General features: G+C 40.7%; 1 protein-coding gene across 6 annotated transcripts in view; it reads right to left on the minus strand.

The window, feature by feature from the left end:
* MCF2 (MCF.2 cell line derived transforming sequence) overlaps window positions 1–22,443 on the minus strand; it is an 83,447-nt gene extending 61,004 nt beyond the window's left edge. For 4 of the 6 annotated variants that reach the window (XM_049107529.1, XM_025460876.3, XM_049107528.1 and 1 more), the window contains exons 1-3: window positions 22,376–22,443; window positions 14,730–14,844; window positions 13,301–13,391 (exon numbers count right to left, since the gene is read on the minus strand). In XM_049107529.1, the coding sequence (XP_048963486.1) occupies window positions 13,301–13,391; window positions 14,730–14,844; window positions 22,376–22,400 (231 nt within the window). In that variant the 5' untranslated portion in view covers window positions 22,401–22,443. Of the gene's footprint in view, window positions 1–9,005; window positions 9,460–13,300; window positions 13,392–14,729; window positions 14,845–22,375 lie in introns of those variants that run through there. The other 2 variants (XM_049107531.1, XM_049107530.1) reach the window with 1 other exon arrangement.
* Between the last annotated feature and the right edge of the window lie 1,721 nt (window positions 22,444–24,164).

Raw genomic sequence — 24,164 nt, forward strand, 5'->3', positions numbered from 1 at the left:
AAGTAGAGACAGAGAGTGCCTCTGCTATGTAACTAACGTGGATCTTATTGTATGTTGAACGTGAGATATACCTACTATAGTTACTGTATGAATGAAAATAATGAATATAAAGACATTCCGTAAACTCTAAAAAAAATAAGACAGTTTTTAAATTTTACCTTGGATTCTTGGATCTAAAGGCAAGTGGGTTTAGGTAGAAAACCTTTGGGATGTCGATAAAGGCTTGCTTGGGGGAGACTCTGACTGAGACTTGTAAGAACCCTGGACGTATTTTTAGATTGAGAGCATAGATTCTACTTCTACCCCATTCACTTGAGGAGTTAACCTTTCCTTCTTCTTCTTCCAACAGGTAAATTCCCAGAATCATTATTATACTTACCTGTCTTGACCCAGCTTGCCTTTTCACTTTTTTATCCTCTTCAATGAAAGTACCCTACCTTCGCCGACACTTCGAGCAAAATTTGTTTTATTCTTTCATAGACTCTAGGTTGACCTGGTCTCATCATCTCTTTCTCTGTGATTTTCCTTAACGTCCTATTCTCTGGTATCGTATAGGAAATCTCTAGATCCAAGGCCTAGGGCTGATCAACTTAAAGCCTGGAATACTCACCCACCTCCCAAATTGTCAGGGGGTACAGAGCAAAAAGCAGGGGGAGGATACTATTAAAACAGAGAAGGCCATGTGGCAACTCTCTGCCTGAGGTAGGGTCCTGGTCTCTAGCCTGCCATTCCTAGAAGAGCTAGGTTGTCCCAGCAGCGAGGTCCAAGGACAACTGGTTACATAGCAGGGAACAAAGTAGAGAGGAAAGAAAAGTAGAACCACTGTCCACAGAATCCACAGGAAAGCAAGTACAGGCAGGGTTTGGGGGTATTCAGCTGCTTATAAGTCAGAGATTTTTATGTTAACTATTTTTTTTAACATTTTAACCATTTTATTTACTTTTTAAAGGTTTTATTTATTCATTTATTTTGAAGTAATCTCTTACATCCAACGTAGTGCTCGAACTCACGACCATGATATCAAGAGCCACACACTCTTCTGACTGAGCCAGCCGGGCACCCCTGTTAGCTGTTTATTAAATCAACTATTGCCTATGCGATCGATGCCTGGGTGGCTGAGTCAGTTAAGCGCCTGCCTTCTGTTCAGGTCATGATCCCAGAGTCTTGGGATCGAGCCCAGCATCAGGCTCCACACTCAGTGGTAAGTCGGCCTGTCCCTATCCCTCGCCCTTCCTGCTCTCGCTCGCGTGCTCTCTCTCTCTCTCAAATAAATAAAATCAGTTATTGCCTATATTTGATAAAGTGGTTTATCCCAAACATTAACACCTGTAAAAAATTCTTCTAAAGATAATTCTAAATTCTAATCAGATCATTCTTAAGGAAAATTTCCTGATTATTTTATCATACATTCTCCCTCCTTAATTCCTTCAAAATGTTTAGTGATTCGCTTGTCACAAAAAGCCCAGAAAAATTAGCATTTTTAAAGAAAATGCATTATCAAGGATGAAAACTTCAGTTATTGCCTGTATAATTACATTTACAATGTTTTTCATTACACGATAATTTTAGAATCTTTATTTTGCTACCATGCAGATCTTCCTAGAACACATGAGCTCTGTTAAACTAATAGCTACTCTCAAATTTAATAGCCATTTGGAGCGATAAATACCTTGTAGGCAATAGCTATGCAACCACCAAACAGCTGGGTAGCACTCAAACAACTTCACCTGATTGGTCAGTTATTTTTTTTTAGAAAATGAAGTCATACAGTTCAGACCAGGTATATGGTTTCTATCCCTCACACCCATTAAACACCATGTGCGAATATAGTGGATTTTTCACCCTCAGCCCCATTTACTTATCCCAAACCTAAACAAGTGCTTGCCATATTGTATAGTTCCAGCAAATCTACAACCTCGCATGAATGACTATATTCATAGCTTTCTCTAGCAAAAAAAAAAAACAAAACTACACAGATGCAGCACAGGGAATACAGAAAATGATATTATATAGTTATATGGTGACAGACAGTAGCTACACTTGTGGTAAGCACAGCATAACCCAAAAAGTATCAAATCACTATGTTGTACACCCGAAACGAACGTAACAATGTGTGCCAACTATACTCAAAAACAATATTTTTGGGACACCTGGGTGGCTCAGCAGTTGAGCGCCTGCCTTTGGCCCAGGGCGTGATCCTGGAGTCCCAGGATCGAGTCCCACATTGGGCTTCCTGCATGGAGCCTGCTTCTCCCTCTGCCTGTGTCTCTGCCTCTCTCCCTCTCTGTGTCTCTCATGAATAAATAAATAAAATCTTAAAAAAAAAAGAGAGTGAAAAGAGAGTAGAATTTCTGGTTTTGAAAGCTGCAACACTGCAAAGCAAATATCCACAGGCTTGGAAATAGAAATCATATATATAGATCATATTTCACAGAAAAGAATAGTATTTCCATATGAAGACTTGGATCTTGATGTTTCTGTTTCTCTGGTTGAACAGTGAAGAATACAATGATCTCTGGGGAAAAGCCAAAAAGTCTAAGTATTTCCAGAAAGAAGATACTAAGATAATGAAAGGTCTAGACTGGTGCTGAACAATAGTATTTTTGGCAAAGATAACGATGATGGAAACGTTCTCTTAATCAGTGCTTTCTAGTACAGTAGCTACTAGCCATGTGTGGCTATTGAGCTCTTGAAATGTGGCTAATACGACTGAAAAGTAAATATTTTAAATTTTAATTTAAATAGCTACATATGGCGAGTGGCTAATGTAATGGACAACAAAGATCTAGACACCATGACATATAGAAATTTCCTGAAAAAGAAGAAATGCTTACTTTGGATAAGAGAGACTTGAGGAGGGATCCCTGGGTGGCTCAGCGGTTTAGTGTCTGCCTTTGTCCCAGGGCGTGATCCTGGAGTCCCCTGCATGGAGCCTGCTTCTCCTTCTGCCTCTCTCTCTCTCTCTCTCTCTCTCTCTCTCTCATGAATAAATAAATAAATTATTTTTTAAAAAAACAATACTTTTAAAGTTGTTTTTTAAAGATTTTCTTTATCAGTAATCTCTGTTCTACCGTGGGGCCTGAACTCACAACCCAAGATCAAGAGTCATATGCTCAAAAAAAAAAAAAAAAAAAAAAAAAAAAAAAAAGAGTCCTATGCTCTTCCAACTGAGCCAGCCAGGTACCCCAAATACAGAATTTTTAAAACACACACACACACACACACACACATTTATATATACTCAGGATCTCTCCAAGACTTATGGTAGGGGAAAGGAGACTGGCTAGACAGCCAAGGGTGAGAATGTTGCTTTTTATTGAAAGCCCTATTATGAGAATTATGAACATGAGCATTATTATGACATTGTGCTAAGTACTTTACATACATTAGGCTCCATTTTTATCCTCATTTCACAACTAGGGAAATTGAGTGTGGTAGGCAAAATAATGATGTCCACGTCTGAATCCCTGGAGCTTATAAATATGTTACTTTATAAGGCAAAGGGGACTTTGTAAATATGATTAAGGATCTTGAGATGGGGAGATAGTCTCGGCTTATTGGGGTGGGAATAATGTAATCACAAAGATCCTTATTAAGCAAAGAGGGAGGCAGGAGAGTCAGATAAGATGTGACAACAGAAGCAGAGGTCAGTGATGCAGGGCCATGAGCCAAGGAATCCGGGCAGCCACTAAAAGCTGGAAAAGTAAAAAAAAAAAAAAAAAAAAGGATTATCCTTTAGAGCTTCCAAAAGGAACACTAACTGCCCTGCTAACACATTTCTTTTAGCCCAGTGAGACTAATTTTGGACTTCTGATCCCAGAACTGTTAATAGGATACATCTGTGCTGTTTTGAGCTGCTAAGTAAGCTTGTAGTTAAGTTGTTATAGCAGCAATAGGAAACCAATACACTGAGAACTTCTAGCTTGTGAGAGCCAGACTCTTTCATGGGCTAGGATTGAAAAATAAAAATATGAATTTTTTCATTTCAGCTTCCCTTCCCCTGGAGAAACTCCTAATAGATAGAAAAAGGTGCAACAGGAAGAATTTGGAGAAGCATGAGCAAAGATGGTACAAGGATCAGGTTCAAGGTCAAGAGTCTAAACCTGAAACCTACAGCAAAGGTAACAAACATGAATGCCTACCGTGTGTTAGGGGGATGGCATAAACACGTACAGTAGGCAGGGTGTAATCACAAGACAGCCTGAATGAGGTAGAAAATGACAACTCACACTCTTCCCAGGTGATGAGGAATAATAGGAAATGGGGGGGATGCTGGCGAACTGGAAAGCATCGGGGGTTGGGAGAGGGAGGGCCCTCACTAGCCAGTTTTGGCTAAATGTGAGATGGAAAGGTGGGCTTTGTCAAATCACTGATTTCTCAAAAGAAGCCAGAAATCCAAACTTATGTGAAACCTCAGGATTTTTAAAGAAGGTAAACAAGTTCAAAGTTCCTTAAAAACAAACAAAACACATGTTTGTGTTTAAACACATTTGTCTAGGGGATGCCTGAGTGGCTCAGTGGTTGAGTGTCTGCCTTCGGCCCAGGGCCTGATCCTGGAGTCCCAGGATCAAGTCCCACATCGGGCTCCCTGCATGGAGCCTGCTTCTCCCTCTGCCTGTGTCTCTGCCTCTCTCTCTCTCTCTCTCTCTCTTTCTCTCTGTCATGAATAAATAAAATATTTTTAAAAAGAACAGATTGCATGTACTTGAGTGCGCATACACATAGGTATACAGAGGGCCTTTTTTCTATATGCAGATATTTGTCTACAAGTTTCAAGACAACCCATTTTAAAACTGGTGTTTAAATGAACAAACAGCCTATCGCCTATCATAAGGAGTATCAGATGCACATATCTCATAGCAAAGATAACTCAAGACCACTGAGCTTTTCCATTTCAGTTTGGGGATACAGTGTTTCTAAATTCTTTGGTATGCTGCTTTAAGAATCTCTAATCTGTATGGTTATATAAACATGAAAAGGCACAATTTCTATTTTCTCCAAAATCAAACCCTGCATATTTAAGACCATAAATCGCTTTTGAGAACCTGTCAAAAGAGCAAAAGGATGTGGGCAAAGGTCAGCCTTATTTTATTTTTATTTTTATATTTAAAAAAAGCATGAGAGAGGAAACAGCATTGCTTTTAGCTTCTTGCAGGCATTTTTTTGGGGGAGTTTCAACATGTGACTGCTTAAAGGCATCTCAGTAAAATGAGTATGCTTCCCATCTTCACGGGGCTCAGAGCTATTTCTGCAGTCACGGTGCATGGCCCCATCCCAGCCCTCCCCACCACTCCGCAGCGGCTCTTATCGGGTCTTCAAGTGAATGGACACAGAATTAGCTATCTGTCCCCTTTTCCGCCTGGAGAAGATTTATTCCCTTCCCAAGCCTACCCTCACATTCTCCAGTTACATGGCCCTTATAGCAGAAGGACAGCAATCACAACAAAAGGCATAAACCCAATGCATTATTTCACTACAAAAGTCTGGAAATTAACCTCATTTAACTCCTTTGTGTCATATCTAAGGGAAGCAACTCATATGCCCTACACACACTTGTCCGTTATTCTAGTTATTTCTTTCAAAATGTTTTATACGTCATAATAAAAGTTCAGTTCCTTTACTATAAAACAACTTATATGACCACAGACTTTTTCTTTCTTTCTTTCTTTTTTCTTTCTTTTTTCTTTCTTTCTTTTCTTCTTTCTTTCTTTCTTTCTTTCTTTCTTTTCTTTCTTTCTTTCTTTATCTTTAGGGCAAGAAAATGCAGTAACAGTCAGAGGGAACCATTGACGGAAAGCCTAGGGCATACGTGCCAGGCTTGGGATGTATATTATCCTACGTAGCCTTGGTAACATTGCAGTGAGGTAGGTATTTGTGGTCTTTTTACACATGAGCAAAGTGAAGTATGGAGTGGGGCAGGAACCAATATTTGAGCTAGTGAGTTGTGGCCCTCAGGCCTACGTGAATCCTAAGGGAAAGCCCTTTCCAAGACATGTCACACTTTCCGGGACAGGTACTTAACGTAGATTGAATGCACACTCAGACTTGCTGCCTCACATTTAGGAATGACCGGACCTTAACATCTACAAAATGGGACAAATGTTAATGGTCAAAACCAATGGCTGGAAACAATTTAGCATCGTCGAGCCCACTGAACAGAGAGCCCACTGAACATAATCCAATATGGCAAGAGAAAGAATGTTGAGTTGTAGGCATGGGATTGATCTTGATAAGGTCCAAGCTCCTCAGAATACACTGGGGAAAATCCCATGACCTCAAACCAATGTCATGAACTACTTCCACACTCCTCCCATACCCCACCCTTAAAGAGTACAGGAGGTAGGAGTTACCCCACAGACCACCCAACAACTTGCCCCGTGACCTCAGGGGCAGAACAGGCCTGGGCAATACTCCTTCCTTGAGGTTTGCCCTTCTTGTCACGTATCTGTTCTCATCCCCTCCCTCCCAATGGCCACAGTCATTGCAATTTCCACCAAGTAACGGGTTTAGTTCTCTCTTGGGACTTTAAATCCACTGTCTCATCCTCTCAGGTGCTACCTATCATAGTCCCCAAATCAGTCCAACTCCAGAGACCCCCGCAAGGTCAAACCACTGCATCACCAGTGAGTTTCATATTTTTCACTCTGGTCAAGCCTACCCATGTAAACAGAACAAATGTATCTTCCACTATAGTTCTGGGCTGTGGACTTAATCCAATAAATTCCATTTTAAGGTATGTATTCTTAGGGGCCACTTAAAGTAATTCACTTAAGAGAAAAATGGAGGACAGAAACAAAGAAATGTAACACAAACATATGATCTTGCTTCGGGTCCAAACCAATGTGGTCTTCGTGAAGACTTCTTCACCACCTAGAACTTCTTTCATAAGAGTTATTTACGAACATGTCCTACCTTCTCAAACTAGATTGAGAGCCCTTTCAGCTCAGGAGCCATGCCATGGTGACCTTTGTAATCTATACTGTGTGCAGCACACACAGTAGTAGACTAGATGGGTATATTCAGTGAGTACTTGTGTGCTGTATTTATTTGTGTGTATATTAACATATGTGCATATAGATGAAACTGAGTTTGGCCCTGAGAGACCTATGTGTATAAAAGAATTAGGAACTTTCAGAAAGCATATATCAGTTACTTTTGACAACAAAAGTACCAATGCCAGCTGCACCTAATACCGCAACACACAGACACAGGCATTTCTTGTGCACTATAAATTGCCTGCTAAAAGTCTGAAACTATTTGTTCCTATAGTACAAAATCATGCATAGAGCTGCAGGTACAATTCTGTCAAAATAAAAAGATCCATACCCTAAACTGTAATCTCAAAAATATGATTCTGTCCTAAAAGCTTTATTAGAAAATAAATTGTTTACTCACCCATTGATGCCAACCCTCATTCAACAACAAGAAACTCTTAACTGGTTTAGCTCCCTTATCATTTTTCATTCCAAATGTCATTTTTTTCCTAAGGCTGATTTTTACTTTCTTATGTTTGTGTCTGTTGTCTCGATTTTTTTTTAATGAGCAAGTATTATGTTTTAAATCATAACATCAATAACGGTAACTTAAGTTCTCAAAGAAAAAGAGTGGCATTTAAATCCTTGTTGATGACCAGTCGTTAAATTAGCTAGTGTTCTTTCACATGTCCCCCAAATATATCTAAATATCACTTTAGAAATTTGCTGAGAATTGAGTATACATGTGAGCCAATGAAGAGAAAATTTAGCTAGAAAAGTGTTTGAGGGGCACCTGGGTGGCTCAGATGGTTAAGTGTCTTCCCTTCTGGCAGCCCGGGAGGCTCAGTGGTTTAACACCGCCTTCAGCCCAGGGCCTGATCCTGGAGACCCAGGATCAAGTCCCATGTCAGGCTCCCTGCATGGAGCCTGCTTCTTCCTCTGCCTGTCTCTGCCTCTCTCTCTCTCTCTCTCTCATGAATAAATAAAATTTTTTTTAAAAAGTGTCTTCCCTTTGGCTCAGGTCATGATCCCAGGGTCCTGGAATCAAGCACCGCATGGGGGGGGGGGGGTCCCTGCTCAGCGGGGAGTCTGCTTCTCCCTCTCCCTCTGCCCCTCCTCCCACTCATGCTCTCTCCCTGTCTCTGTCTAATGAAAACAAAAATCTTTCTTTAAAAAAAGTATCTGAGGGGATCCCTGGGTGGCTCAGCGGTTTGGCGCCTGCCTTTGGCCCAGGGCGTGATCCTGGAGTCAGGAAGTCCCGGGATCGAGTCCCACGTCGGGCTCCCTGCATGGAGCCTGCTTCTCCCTCTGCCTGTGTCTCTGCCTCTGTCTCTGTGTGTGTGTGTGCGTTTTTCATGAATAAATAAATAAATTGTTTTAAAAAGTGTCTGAAATCTATCTGAAAGAAGAGATCTCTAAATTCTAGTCTATAATGAAAAAGCGGGTCACTTCCCCCCCTCCTTAAAAAAAAGTTGTCAACAGGCTAGAATTCTGCATCTTTAAAGTTTGAATCTGGAGAACAAATGAAATCCGGAAGATTTCAAATCATCCCACTTAAAATGTTTCACTTGAACACCCAGGAACACCCAGGAAGGGCTGCCTTTTCAGATTCTGATGAAGTCGCCTCCAGACCTGTCCATGATCTCATACCCTACTTGACCATGGTGAAAGAAAGCAGGCGTCTCTTTGTTAGAGATTATTTTCGCTGGTGGCTTAAAGCTGCTCTGCCAAACGATTCAAGACTGTTCATATGGTCTTAAACAAATAACAGGGCTAAAGAGGCTTCCTCATCCACCCGACCACATTTAGATTCCGAGATCACATTCAACCTCCTTGACTCCTTTACGTTTCCCGGTCAATACCACAGTCATCGCATCAATGCAATTCATGCAAATACCAGTCTCCATTCCCTCCATCTGTCCTTAAAAGCCCCGTGCAGCATCGGTGTGCGCTATAGCACCATATGCTGCAGCATCCCTGCACTTGAACTTGGGGATGTCGGCTTTCCAGGACTGCAGGCAGAGCCCTTACCGCATTCCTCCTGAACCTCATCTTGCCTCTCGGGGGAGTTGCCTCTGCCATCTCGCCTATACACAAGAACACTCTTCTTTTCCAATTGTCAACGCGACATTGATGAAATACGAGCTGCTTCTTGGGTCGTATCTAAAAGCGGCAGCCAAAAATCTCTATCAAACAAAGCTCCCGGAGCTGCTTCCATTACCACCGTGGCAGCGCTGCAAAAACCCCACTCTCCCTGATTAGTCAGCTGACCGAGCCTTCCCGGCTGCTCATTGTCATTCAGACTTGACACGGTCCCCCGACTGCTTAGCCAGATTGCACCTTGGAGACTAGCTCGTGCTGGGCTGCTGGAGAGAAGATCCAGAAGATCGGGCCCGTCCTAAGAGTGAAGGAAGGAAAAGGAAAACACACACACACACACACACACACACACACACACACAAAGACTCTCCTCCTAGGGGCTTGATGGGACTGGCTTTCTCCTCTGTGCAGTTTGATTTTTAAGGTGGAATGCTGAGAATCTTTGTGAAGGTAGTATTAACCCATATCTTTATTCTGGTCCCACCCCGATCGGGAACTTAAAATTCACTTCAGGATTTGGTTTGGGTTTTTTTTTGTGTGTGTGGTTGTTAATTGTTAATTCAGAGTTTAAGCCTTGTGGAAGGTTGATATTGTGAGATTTTGATAATGATCGAGAAAGAACACACAAACTTTCTAATATGGATAGGATTCTCTCCCAAATGGGACATTTCCCCAAATTGTAGAACTGAAAAAAAAAAAAAAAGAATCTTGTCTCCCGGGGCTCCTGGGTGGCTCAGTTCATTGAACAGCAGTCTCTTGGCTTCAGCAGCTCAAGTCATGATCTCAGGATCCTGGGATTGAGCCCCACTTGGAGCGTGGGCTCAGCCCAGTTTGCTTGGGATTCTTTTGCTCTTCTTCTCCCTCCCCCTCTGCCCCTGCCCCTGCTTGCGCTTGTTCTGGCTCTAAAATAAATTGAAACTTGATGGTATGAGCACTGGGTGTTATTCTATATGTTGGCAAATTGAACACCAATAAAAAATAAATTTATAAAAATAAAAATAATAAAATAAAATAAATTGAAACTTTGTAAAACAAAATCTTGTTTCCCATCATTTATTAAAAAGTGTAACCCAGGGATCCCTGGGTGGCGCAGTGGTTTGGCGCCTGCCTTTGGCCCAGGGCACGATCCTGGAGACCCGGGATTGAATCCCACGTCGGGCTCCCGGTGCATGGAGCCTGCTTCTCCCTCTGCCTGTGTCTCTGCCTCTCTCTCTCTCTCTGTGTGACTATCATAAATAAATGAAAAAAAATTAAAAAAAAAAAGTGTAACCCAACTGCATAGTTTGTTTTGGAATTTACGAATTAAGGTCTTCAAATTGAGTTGTATGATTAATTTAAAGATAATTGTTTAAGGTAATATACCAAAGATAGTTACATCTATCTACACAACGGCAATTTATACCAGAAATCCTTTCTGAATACGACTTTTGCCCTTGAAATTTGCTTGCATTCAATATTTATCTTTAATACTGGGACACCTGAGTGGCTCAGTGGTTAAGGTCCCAGGGTCCTGGGATCGAGTCCCACAGGCAGCCTGCTTCTCCCTCTACCTATGTCTCCGCCTCTCTCTCTCTCTCTCTCTCTCTCTCTCTCTCTCTCTCTCTCTCGGTGTCTCTCATAAATAAATAAAACCTTTAAAAAATTTTTAAGAATTTATCTTTAACGCAAACACTGCCCAATGGCTAGCATTGGTTGAGGTGTAATCGATGTGCTGGAGTACGAGTATTGAAGCTATACCACAAGTAGAAACATTTTACATGCCAAAAAGAAACAACACTTGTTACATGTCATCATCAATGGTGACCCCAATCTTGCTTAGCACCATCGATTTGGCAGTTAAGACAATGAAAGGACCCCGAGTGTCAAGCTCTATGATGAACATGGTTCATACTTTCCCACTGAAAGACCATCCCTGGGGAGGGATGCCTGGGTGGATCAGCAGTGGAGCATCTGCCTTCAGCTCAGGGCGTGATCCTGGGGTCCAGGACTGAGTCCTGCATCGGGCTCCTTGCATGGAGCCTGCTTCTCTCTCTGCCTGTGTCTCTGCCTCTCTCTGTGTGTCTCTCATGAATAAATAAAATCTTAAAAAAAAAAAAAAGACCATCCCTAGGGAAACAGAAAGGGGAGCTTTGCCTCCCAAGAAACAAATCATCATTGCTCTGTTGACCCCCCCATCAGTAGGATCAAGACCAAATCTTCTATTTTGATTTTAGAAAAAATAAGACCTGGGCAGCCCGGGTGGCTCAGCGGTTTAGTTCTGCCTTTGGCCCAGGGCATGATCCTGGAGACCCGAGATCGAGTCCCACGTCGGGCTCCCTGCATGGAGCCTGCTTCTCCCTCTGCGTGTGTCTCTGCCTCTCTCTCTCCCCCTCTCTGTGTTTCTCATGAATAAATAAATAAAACCTTAAAAAAAAAGAAAAAAGAAGACCTGCTCCAAGCGGCCTATTTGATTAATAAAAATAAGACCTTAACAAAAACTAATGCCATGTGCCAAATGGTCACTCAATGAAAATTAATTTAATCAAGCAGATAGTTTTGGCCAAAAGAAAAAAGCTGGGCTGTGTAATAAGGAAGGTTTTATTCTCACAAGTGTTATATATTTAGTATAGAAGAATCATAAACTGAAATCTCAATAAGCCCAAGGATGGATCTTAAAAGTCCAGAGCAAGGTAAATAGCTTTTACTTAACTTTGCCCCATTGGCAGGGCTCAATGGTACATCCTGGGCAGATTTGCTCTCTCCAAAAGGATTTTACTTTTTTTCTGAAAAACACTGTATGTATTTGTCTATCCACAAGTCATTTGGAAAAGGATAGAAAGCAGCAGGTGGGAAGTGCACCAACTGAAGTTCATGAAAATTCAATTCTTGCTCCGCCTCTTTTTGTTACTGAGCTATTTGACCTTGGATCCATCACAAAACCTTCCCCCAAGTGTGTAATTCCCTCATTTATAAGACAATTATAATAATACCCACCTGCAGGACTTAATCAGGAAATAGAATCAACATTAATAAAAGTGAACACTTTTGAAAAAGCAAAAACATATTAGATGAAGTCAAGGTTTTGCTATTTTATTTTAGTAACTTGTGTAAATTTGGTGTTCGCTCTTCTCTCCATTGCTTATCATTACACACTTCTGTTAAGGACATAAACAAAAAAACCACTTTGCTGATTTGCTCAAGATGAAGAACAATTCAAGCTGGGTATGAAAATAATGATCTCATACATTTTATCACGTGAGTGCCAGTCTATTTCTTATGCCCGTTAGCTAGGTTAGTATAGCAAAAAGAACACTGGCTCAGAAGTCCAACAACCTAGATTTCTGTCTTGCCTTCACAGCTAAATCAACTTCCTCTGGTGAGAGTGGCCTCCCGTGTCAGTCAGGAGACAAAGAATTTCTGATGATTGATGATGTTGGACTTGCAAAGAAAGAAATACATTGATTCCGGGCTACTCTGCTCTGACAGAGGAAGTTAGCCCCATGGTACCTCTATAGACAGCCCCAATCTTGCCAGCTCAGTAATATATGGGTTCCTCACCTCCCTCCTCTTCTATGAAGAAGTGTCAGATAATGCCACTGTAATCCAGATGAGCCTAATAATCTGAAAGATCACCTTGGCTATGTGCAGGGTGGCAGCTCTCATATTTTTCTCTTAGGGAAACGGTTTTCTTTATCTAGGTCTTGGGAAGCCGGGGGCTAGATTCTGAAAGGGGAGATAAGTCATATTGCAGTTGAGTCACTTCCCTACTCTATCTTAGGGGGAGAAATGTCTAGAAAGACATATATCGAAATGTTTAAAAGTGTTTTATTTATGGATGGCTGAATTACCAATTATTGCTTTAAACTTTCTTTTTTATACTTTTCCATATAGAGTAAGTATACAATAGAGCTATTTCCATTTTAAAAAAAAGCTCCCATAAAAACTTGCCTTGCTCTGAAAGGCATAGGGAACCATGAGTCTCTTCTCACTCATCCCTTGAATCACTAACTACTCATTCTTTCCCATTATGTTTTATTTTGGATGAGTTGTTTAGCTCAATCTCCTCTATCAACACTTCTTCCCACTTTCTCATCTCACCATCTCATCTTTTTTTATTGTTTCCATTGTTGTTTCCATCACTTTTATTGTCTTCATTGTCTAGTATCAAAATACTCTGCACTCCCACAAACAGAAAGTATCATGTAAAATAAAAATAAAAAGTTACAGTAGAATGCATTGGTGCTTACTGAGATTTTCTGGAGAGAAATTTTGAGAGAAGACCACGTAGCCAATCTTCGATCAAGAATAATGGTAAACCGGGAATCAGATCCATTTTGCCTGCAAGATAAGAGGATATCATGTTTTTCTTAGTAACTACCCAAATTTGCTAGGTTGTGTCCTTAATTCTGACTCTTTTTTGTTTACACTTGATGTCTTAACTGAAGATAAATTTGGATTGGGAAAGCTATCACAAAGTGCTACACTGGAAAACCAATTTAATTCCATGTTCTACTACTCAATATTTAAAATTTCTTTTTTGGCACTAACATCATTCTTTTAAATAGTCGAATGATAGCATAATGCAGATAGTTCACTAAAATGAATTTGGCATACTGCAATTTCAGGTATGAGAAAACCTTATAGACAGCTACCCTCCATGATATCAGATTTAACCTTTCATGGTAATGGATCAAGAGCCAATGATCCATCCATTCATTTATTCACTCAGAAAAACACTATTAAATATAGGTTTCTATGTCGTCTCCTCCTTGAGAAGCAGTTTAACGAATAATAAAACTTTTATTTGCCCTAAAAAGACCTAAAAGACTTTCAAGCTTTAAGGGATACACTACAAATTCAGTTTTCTGTGACTTGATTTTTTTTTGTTCATAAAACTCTTCATATTTTTATCATTGTAGATTTGTGGCCTCTTAGTCTTCAGGGTTAATAAATGGAAAATGTCTCCTTTAAAAATTTTGTTTTCAACCTAAATATAATCTTCAGGGATCCCTGGGTGGCGCAGCGGTTTGGCGCCTGCCTTTGGCCCAGGGCGCGATCCTGGAGACCCGGGATCGAATCCCACATCGGGCTCCCGGTGCATGGAGCCTGCTTCTCCCTCTGCCTGTGTCTCTGCCTCTCTCTCTCTCTCTGTGTGACTATCATAAATAATTTTTAAAAAATAAATAAATAAATAAATATAATCTTCAAGGAAGCTTTTGAAACTTACCTTTTAAAGCATTCTAGCCTCAAATGATTTCTAATATCAAGAAGTTCCTCCTAACCAATTCCAATATCACTTTTGAGTCTATTTAACATTTGGTCTTCATATTTTACCCTTGGAAGAATAGCTACCTTCACTCTGGGCTAGAGGATTTCCTTTTAGGCAAATCAAAGGCTTAAAGTATGATCATTTTCAACCTACATTTTTCTTCAGGAAGGCAAATATTTCTAGACTCCCGATTTTGTTTCCATAGATCCTCAGTATAATTTTTATAGCAATTTAGGTAGCTGTCGGCTTTCCCTTGTAAGTTTTATTTCTTATCTACTCTGAAGAGGAGTCTTATAATCACTTACAATAATAACAGTCACACTAAAAAGAAGCCATTTTTCTGTTATTACATTAAATTGGGTATCCAACACATAACAAATCGAAAAACATGTAATGAAATGCTATACCTTGCAATAGATGTCAAATAAGTCAGCACCTTTGCTATCACTTCTTCTGGTACACATCTGAAATTACAATTTTCTGGAAAAGTAATGATCCAAGCATTATCCTTTCCCCGGCCACCTAAAACAACACAAAAATAAGTCAACCAATTTAACAATTCACATGACTACAATGCAAGAACTGAGGATTTGAGAGGGGCAGCTTGGGGCCAATGTAACTTTTATAAGGATGATGGTCTCCACAAAAATCAAAATGGCACCATGCTCCTGACTAAGTCAAAAGAGTAGCTAAGGGACACCTGGGTGGTTCAGTTGGTAGAGTATTTGACTCTTGATCTCAGAGCCTTTTTTTGTTAAAGATTTTATTATTTATTTATTCATAAGAGACAGAGAGAGAGAGCAAGAGGCAGAGACACAGGCAGAGGGAGAAGCAGGCTCCATGCAGGGAGCCCGATGTGGGACTCTATCCCGGGTCTCCAGGATCACACCCTGGGCCGAAGGCGGTGCTAAACCGCTGAGCCACTCGGGCTGCCCTTGATCTCAGAGTCTTGAATTCAAACCTCACACTGGGTGTGGAGTCTACTTTAAAAAAAAGAAAGAAAAAAGTAGCCGAGTAGTTTCTAAATGAAAACAGAATGTAAGAAAAAAAAAAGAAAGAGAGAGAGAAAGCAAAATAAGTGATTATAGTCAGAAATTTTGATGAAATGAATATAATAAATATAATTAAAAACACAGCTGACCCCTCATATTGGACAACTGAGGATACTGGGAAATAACTGTTTCTATACCAATGCTATGGGCCTAAATTCAAACCAGGTGATTTGATATAATCAACCATTTACAGCTATGGTGAGTCTGAAAGAATACAGGATATAAGCTACAGGAAATAAGTGATGTTCTAATGGATTTGTGAAAAAAATAATATAAGCAGTAATAGCAACAACAATCGTATAGGACTTTTACTAATGCAAAGAAACAAAGACCATAAATTCTCTTTGGGTTAAAATTCAGCATGCACCCTATGCTACAGCCCTCGACACAGCCCAGAGGATAAGGAAAATTGAGAATTAAAGCCACCTAAGTAAAGGGATGAGCCATATAAATGTTTACGGTCCCACTGTATAGACGACCCAACAACTGAGCACAGAGGATGTGCTCAGTAAATATTTAGTGCTAAATGGAAGTTTAAGGATTATTTTAGGAAAGTTATTAGGGAGGTCTTTGAATTAAGCTTGCTAATAGAAATTTTTTGATAAGTTTAGTTGTAATTCTCATTTGGCTGAATTTAAGTGAAAAAAGATGTAAGGATATGAAAAAAATTCAATGTTCAATAAAAATATGACAATGGCAGGGCACCTGGCTGGCTCAGTTGGAAGAGCATGTGACTCTCGACCTTGGGGTTGTAAATTCAAACCCCACGTTGGGTGTAGATTACTAAAATAAATAAATAAATAAATAACTTTAAAAAAATAAGACAATGGCAAAGGAGATAAAGTGAACTGAAAAATAACCCAAAAGAAAGCAAAACTGGAGGGGAAAAAAAAGAACTAATGGGACACATAGAGAACAAATAGTAAGATATATCACATTAAATATAAGTAATCTTGACATCCCAATTAAAAGTTAGAGATGATCAAATTGGATAAAAATGTCCAAGGCCCAACTATATACTATCTACAAGAAACACACTTTATTTTTTAAATATAATTTTATTTTAATTTTTATTTTTTTTTAAGATTTTATTTATTTATTCATGAGAGACACAGAGAGGCAGAGACATAGGCAGAGGGAGAAGCAGGCTGCCTGCAGAGAACCTGATGTGGAACTTGATCCCAAGACCCCGGGATCATGACCCAAGCCAAAAGCAGATGCTCAACCACTGAGCCACCCAGATGCCCTATTTTTATTTTTTTAAGTAAGCTCTACACTCTATGTGGGACTTGAACTCAGAAACCCAAAATCAAGAGTTGCATGCTCTACCAACTGAGCCAGCCAGACACCCTAGAAACACATTTTAAATATAAAGCACAGGGACGCCTGGGTGGCTCAGCGGTTGAGCATCTGCCTTCGGCTGAGGGCGTGATCCTGGAGTCCCAGGATCGAGTCCCACACCAGGCTCCCTGGATGGAGCCTGCTTCTCCTCCTGCTTATGTCTCTCTCTCTTTCTCTCTCTGTCTCTCATGAATAAATATATAAAATCTAAAAAAATAAATAAATATAAAACACAAATGCATTAAAAGCAAAAGGATGGGAAAAGATATACCATACTACTATTAGTCAAAAAGAAGTTGTCTAATTTTAGACAAAATTGATTTCAGAGTCAGGAATATAACTAGATATTAAGAAAATCATTTGATAATCAAACCAGGGCAAATTCATCAAGAGTATATAACAATCCTAAATGCTTATGTACCTAATAACGGAGCTTCAAAATACATGAAACAAAAACTGATAGAAGTGCAAGGAGAAACAGACAAATCCACAACTTTAGTCAAAACATTTCACTACCGGGGTACCCGGGAGGCTCAGTCAGTTAAGCATCCAACTCTTGGTTTCAGCTCAGGTCATGATCTCAGGGTCCGGGGAGGGGGCCCTGTGTTGGGCCCTGCGTTCAGTGGAAAGTCTGCTTAAGATTCTCTCTGTCGACTCCTAACTCTGGGAAACAAACTAGGGGTGGTAGAAAGGGAGGTGGGCGGTGGGTGGGGGTGACTGGGTGATGGGCACTGAGGGGGGCACCTGATGGGATGAGCACTGGGTGTTATTCTGTATGTTGGCAAATTGAACACCAATAAAAAATAAATTTATAAAAAATTTAAAAAAGATTCTCTCTCTCTCTCTCTCTGCCCCTCTCCTACTCACATGTGTGCTCACTCTCTCTCCCTCTAAAATAAATAAATACAATGGAATATTACTCAGCTATTAGAAATGACAAATACCCACCATTTGCTTCAACGTGGATGGAACTGGAGGGTATTATGCTGAGTGAAGTAAGTCAGTCGGAGAAGGACAAACATTATATGTTCTCATTCATTTGGGGAATATAAATAATAGTGAAAGGGAAAATAAGGGAAGGGAGAAGAAATGTGTGGGAAATATCAGAAAGGGAGACAGAACATAAAGACTGCTAACTCTGGGAAACGAACTAGGGGTGGTGGAAGGGGAGGAGGGCGGGGGGTGGGAGTGAATGGGTGACGGGCACTGGGTGTTATTCTGTATGTTGGTAAATTGAACACCAATAAAAAAAAAAAAAAAAAAAAAAAAATAAATAAATAAATAAATAAATAAATAAATCTCAAAAATGTTTTTGATGAAAATAAAAAATAAATTTCACCACCTCTCAATGACTGATAGAATAAGTAGACAATTTGCAAGTAGACAGTACACCTGAGCAACAATCTTAACCAATATGACCTAACTGACGTTTCTAGAACATTCCATTCAATAAAAGCCGAATATACATCCTTTCCTAATGCACTTTGAACAAAATCAAATTCATTCATTGCCTTAGTCTTTACCAAGGGAAACATGAAGGAGAGTTCCCATTCCCAAGTTAATTTTTTTTGTATCAAACTAGTTCAAAGTATTACATCAAATCATAAATCTTTTAGGCTATGAGAGTAGGATGAAGATTATCACGGACAATGGCAGAATCCACCCAAGAGTTTCAAAGGAATTCAAGGGAGAAACTGTATAACTCTAAACCAAGAGATATAGCAAATCATTAAACAAAGGGCTTCTACAGGTAGAGTATATTAAAGAACTAGTAATATATAATGGGGGTGCCTAGCTAACTCAGTTGGTAGAGCATATGACTCAACCTCAGGGTTGTGAGCTTGTTGGGCATAGAGTTTACTTAAAATAAATATATAAAGGGCACTTAGGTGGCTCAATGGTTGAGCATCTGCCTTTGGTTCAAGTCATGATCTCGGGGTCCTGAGATCGAATCCCGCATCAGGCTCCCCACAGGGAGCCTGCTTCTCCCTCTGCCTATATGTCTATGCCTCTCTCTGTGTGTCTCATGAATAAATAAATAAACTCTTAAAAAATTAATAAATACATATACATAAAACAAAAAATTATATATAACACATAATTCAACATATATATATAATATTTAATATAACAGACTTGCCAAGCAAGCTGGTAAGCACTCTAGTTAAAGACAGAACCAGCCAGCACTTAGGAAAGCTATACCTATCAAAGGAAAGAATGCAGGTTCTTATAAGGGTAAATGATCATTGCTTAATCTCTAAACTGTTACTACCACTGAATACCTACAAGTGCTGTACTAGATAGTAAATTTGTGAGAAAAGAACGAGAGGTGTTTATATTCTAAATTTGGAGGGTTTAATTATTTTCCCATTGGAAACGCTTCCTTCAAAAGTAACAACTACAGGGACGCCTGGGTGGCTCAGTGGTTGAGCATCCACTTTGGCTTAGGGCCTGATTCCAGGGCCTGGGATCGAGTCCCACATCAGGGTCCCCACAGGAAGCCTGCTTCTCCCTCTGCTTATGTCTCTGCCTCTCTCACTCTGTCTCTCATGAATAAATAAATAAAATATTAAAAAAAAACAAAAGAAGCCACCACAAAGAGCAGGTAAAGAAATTGTAGCAGAGGTCTGGGTGGGGGAACTAGCCTTGAGGGTCATTCTATATATATGGAACACAGTTTGAAAAACACTGATGAGCTTCAGTAAAATAACCCAAATCTCAAGAGTGACGATATGTCACACATTTATAGCACTTATAAAGTAAAACATAAAGCCACATTAATTAAGTCACCACTAATTCATAATTACTGTTAATTATAATCATTAAAGCAGAGGTCAGACGAAAGTGTCCAATTAGGATCATCTATAAAGTAAATGCTTGTTTAGTAAACTGAGCATGCTGGTTGCACTTCAGGAGCAATAATTAAACTACTTAAAAGGAGTAAGATCATTTCTTGTACTCTCAACATCTAAGAAGCACTCATTTTCAAGCAAACGACACAGACTCATAAATTGCCCCTACCTGTGTACTCTAATAATGTTTACCGGTATAGTTCCAATTAATACTTGAAAGTCATTTGCTGGTCTTTAAGCAGAACTTTCCCTAGATTTCTGAATGAGTCAAAAAGAGAGGTATGATGGGGGATCCCTGGGTGGCTCAGCGGTTTAGCGCCGCCTTTGGCCCAGGGTGTGATCCTGGAGTCCAGGGATCGAGTCCCACGTCGGGCTCCCTGCATGGAGCCTGCTTCTCCCTCTGCCTGTGTCTCTGCCTCTGTCTCTCATGAATAAATAAATAAAATATTTTAAAAAAAAGAGAGAGGGATGGTTCACCAATTACATCTCTAAAAAGAAGTAATGCTATTGAGCTGCATTACTCACAATAGCCAAAAGGTGGAGGCAACCCAGGTATCCATCAATGGATGGACAAACAAAATTTAGTATATATATGTAATGGAATATTGTTCAGTCTTAAAAAGGGAGGAACTTCTGACATATATTGATATATACAACTTGGATGGACCTTAAGGTATTATGCTAAGTGAATTAATAAGCCAATCACAAAAAGACAAATCCTGTATGATTCCACTCTTATGAGGTACCTACAGTAGTGAAACCCCCAGAGACAGAAAGTAGAATGGTTGGTTGCCAGGAGCTAAGGCAAGAAGGGAATGGGGAATTATTTTTTAGTGGGTAGACAGTTTCAGTTTTGCAAGATCAAGACTTCTGGAGATGACCAAGATGACCAAAAAAAGAAGGAATAACAGTCACATCACAAAGGGCCACAGTCACATGCAGCCTACTTGTAGCACCAACTGTGCCCATTACACGCCCAAGGATAAAGCCATCAAGAAATTTTTTATTCAGGGACACTTGGGTGGCTCAATCTCTCAGTTTCAGTTCAAATCATGATCTCAGGGTCCTGGGATTGAGCCCCACATCAGGCTCCCAGATCCGAGGGCAGTCTGCTTGAGGATTCTCTCCCTCGGCCCCTCCACCCAGTCATACACACACTCGTGTACAGGCTCTCTCACTCTCTCTCAAATAAATAAAATCTTAGGGACACCTGAGTGGCTCAGCAGCTGAGCTGCCACCTTCGGCCCAGGGCGTGATCCTGGAGACCTGGGATCCAGTCCCACATTGGGCTCCCTGCATGGAGCCTGCTTCTCTCTCTGCCTATGTCTCTGCCTCTCTCTCTCTCTCTCTCTCTCTCTCTCTCTCTGTATGTGTGTGTGTCTCTCATTGGTAAATGAATAAATAAATAATCTTTTTTAAAAAAGTTCATTACTGGGACCATAGGAAAAACTGTTGCCGACTGGGGCATTTCCAAAGTGAAGATCTTCTAGGCCTATGTGCATTCCAAGCTGTCTGTGGGCTACATGACCATGCAGACTGAACCATTCACGCCAACGTAATCCAGAATCACTCTCCTGAAGCACAGAAGGACCCAACACTACCACCCTCACCCCGATTTAGACTTGCAGGTGCCATCCCACCACCTCCACCAAAGGCCCTGTAAGGAGCTAAGTCCTTAAAGACTGAAGAAAAACTGTTCTCTGAAAAAAAATAAAATGGAGATTATACTTTTAAAAACCAGTTAAGATGGTCACTTTTGGGACGCCTGGGTGGCTCAGTGGTTGAGCGGCTGCCATCGGCCCAGGGCGTGATCCCGGAATCCTGGGATGGAGTCCCACATCAGGCTCCCTGCATGGAGCCTGCTTCTCCCTCTGCCTGTGTCTCTGCCTCTCTCTCTCTTTCTCTGTGTCTCTCATGAATAAATAAATACAATCTTTTAAAAAAATAAAATAAAAATAAAATAAAATGTTATACAAATGCACATACACATACCAATGCATATATACAGATATTAGTAAACTTACTTTATCAAGTGTAAATGAAACTCTAAAAAAAATAACTCAGTATGTGCTCTTAATTAGAATGACTTGACGGCATTTATAAGATACATTTAAATAGGGATCCCTGGGTGGCCCAGCAGTTTAGTGTTACCTTCAGCCCAGGGCATGATCTTGGAGTCCCGGGATTGAGTCCCACGTCGGACTCCCTGCATGGAGCCTGCTTCTCCCTCTGCCCGTGACTCTGCCCCTCTCTCTGTGTGTCTCTCATGAATAAATAAATAAAATCTTTTTTTTTTAAAAAAAGAAACATTTAAATAATCAGAGCTATGGTGGTGGAGAAAATCGCCAAGAAGTCCCCTCAGTTGTTACCCTCTCTCTCAGCCTGCACCCACCTAGATGAATTCTACTTGCACCTATCATGGATTCCCAAAGGCATGCCTGAAAGTCAAATGTACAAAGGTGGTAAGATTGTTTTCATCATGTATCTAAACACATTCAAAAGCTCTATTCTCCAAATGTCTATTTGTTTGGCCACTATGTGCACAATGCATAAATGTTTATTAAAATAGTGCTTCTCAGCATGTGACTCGATCTCGGGGTCTTTGGTTCGAGCCCCATGCTGTGTGTAGAGATTACTTAAATAAATAAAAACTGAAAAAAAAAAGAAAATAGTGCTTCTCAAACTGTGTGTGTGTGTGTGTGTGTGTGTGTGTGTGTGTGTGTGACTACTTCTATAATAAGGACCGCACTCATTTTGCTAAGAGACTCATACATTTATCTGGTCTAAATATATGAAAAGTCTGCTTACCAGACAAGAAGGCGATATCTTGCATTAAGAAATGACTGATGTCCTTTGCACGGAGAAGCAGCTCAGTCTCTATGACAGGCGAGAAGGGAGAGAGATGACATGCATGTTAGAACACAGCTGGGAGCATCCACCTCATTCCTCATTATGCTGCAAAGAACCCTGGGGGCCCTGCAGACGCACTGCTCACCTCCTCTCTGCTCCTCTCAGCTACACGGCAAGGAAATCGCACTCTTGAAAAGATCACTGGGTAAGTAAGACCAGTGTCCTAGCTCTCGGAATCTATCCCTAGGACATAAACTACTCTCGCTCACCGGAAAGCCAGGGGCAAAGGTCCTAACCCCAGGACATCTAGATCTATGTAAAGGGTAGATGGTCACATGGAGGCACCAGAGCAGCCTGCCTTCTACTTCTGACAATGCCTTTCATTCTGCAAAGTTTACTAGTGGTTACAAAGCACTTCTCAGATCGTTTATCTTATTGGATTCTTAAAATAACCCTGAAGAAGGTATGTCTTATCTCATCTCCTAAGTCAGGAAAAGTCAGAGAGAGTAGAGTGGAGTGGTGAAGCACGTTGCTTGGGAGCCAGACAGAGGGACTGAAATCTCTGCCTGTTGCATTTCCTGGCCATACAAACATGTCCTTCCCCAATCAACCGGGCACAATAATATCTACGTCATTGGGTGCTGCGCCAATGAACTGCAAACCAACTGGCATGATAGTTGGTGTTCAATAAGCAACATACGAGCTTGTCTTTGATCACAATGGGTAGAACAACATCCGTGCATTGCTCCATGTGTTTTAGATGCTCCAGCTCGCGTGTTAATTTGTAATGTTCCATTCCAGTGAACGCTACAAGAGCCAAAAATCAAAGCCTACTACCTGCCTCTGGTCCATGAGCAAGGGTAACTTTTTAAAGAAAACAGGGCATCAAACAAGGCTATTTTGGATTGCTGGTTTTAATGCCTGTGGTTCCACGTCTCTTATAGAAGCCATATTTCCCACTGCTCTCTGATACAAAGGGCCTTCAAAGGCCTAGTAGCTGGTGGTGTCAGGCTGATGACACATTACCCTCCTTAGTGCTCCTCAAATCATACCATATGGATGCTGTTTACCAGAAGTAATCCTGCTCAAGGGCATTAGAAAAACAAGTTCTCAGCAGGTCCACAGTACACAGAGTAATGGATATCTGCTACACAGTGACCCACCCCTCACCTAAATACTCCCTATTTCAAAGACAAAAGAAATTGAGTGACAATTTTCATAAGACACAAGCCACTGGGTTGCCTGGGTGGCTCAGTGGTTGAGCATCTGTCTTTGTCTTGGGTCATGATCCTGGGGTCCTGGGATCAAGTCCCGCATTGGGCTCCCCACAGGGAGCCTGCTTCTCCCTCTGCCTGTGTCTCTGCCTCTCTCTCTGTGTCTCCCATGAATAAATAAATATTTTTTTAAAAAAGACACAGGCCATTAAAAATCTGCAATTTATTGGGATGTAAAACTCAATTCCTAAAAATGTCTTGGAATTAAGGAAAAGAGTCAACTCCTGAAGTGCCCCACGCCAAGCATGTGCATGTACATTTCCAAGCCTTCCCATCCAGACAGCTGAATAGTTATTTTTTTTAATGCTACATGTTTCCTCAGATAAAAGAATGTGGTTGTGGCAGCCACAAACATGGGTTACACACTGACATTTTTAGGGATGGAGACATGGAACAAGGTGGAAAATGGGGGTGATGCAGAGAAGTAGAAGTCTCTCTGCCCTTAGAGGCCTGCAAAAGTGGCAATGCCCCAC

Source organism: Canis lupus, chromosome X (genome assembly GCF_003254725.2).
Source record: "Canis lupus dingo isolate Sandy chromosome X, ASM325472v2, whole genome shotgun sequence".
Lineage (NCBI taxonomy): Eukaryota > Metazoa > Chordata > Mammalia > Carnivora > Canidae > Canis > Canis lupus.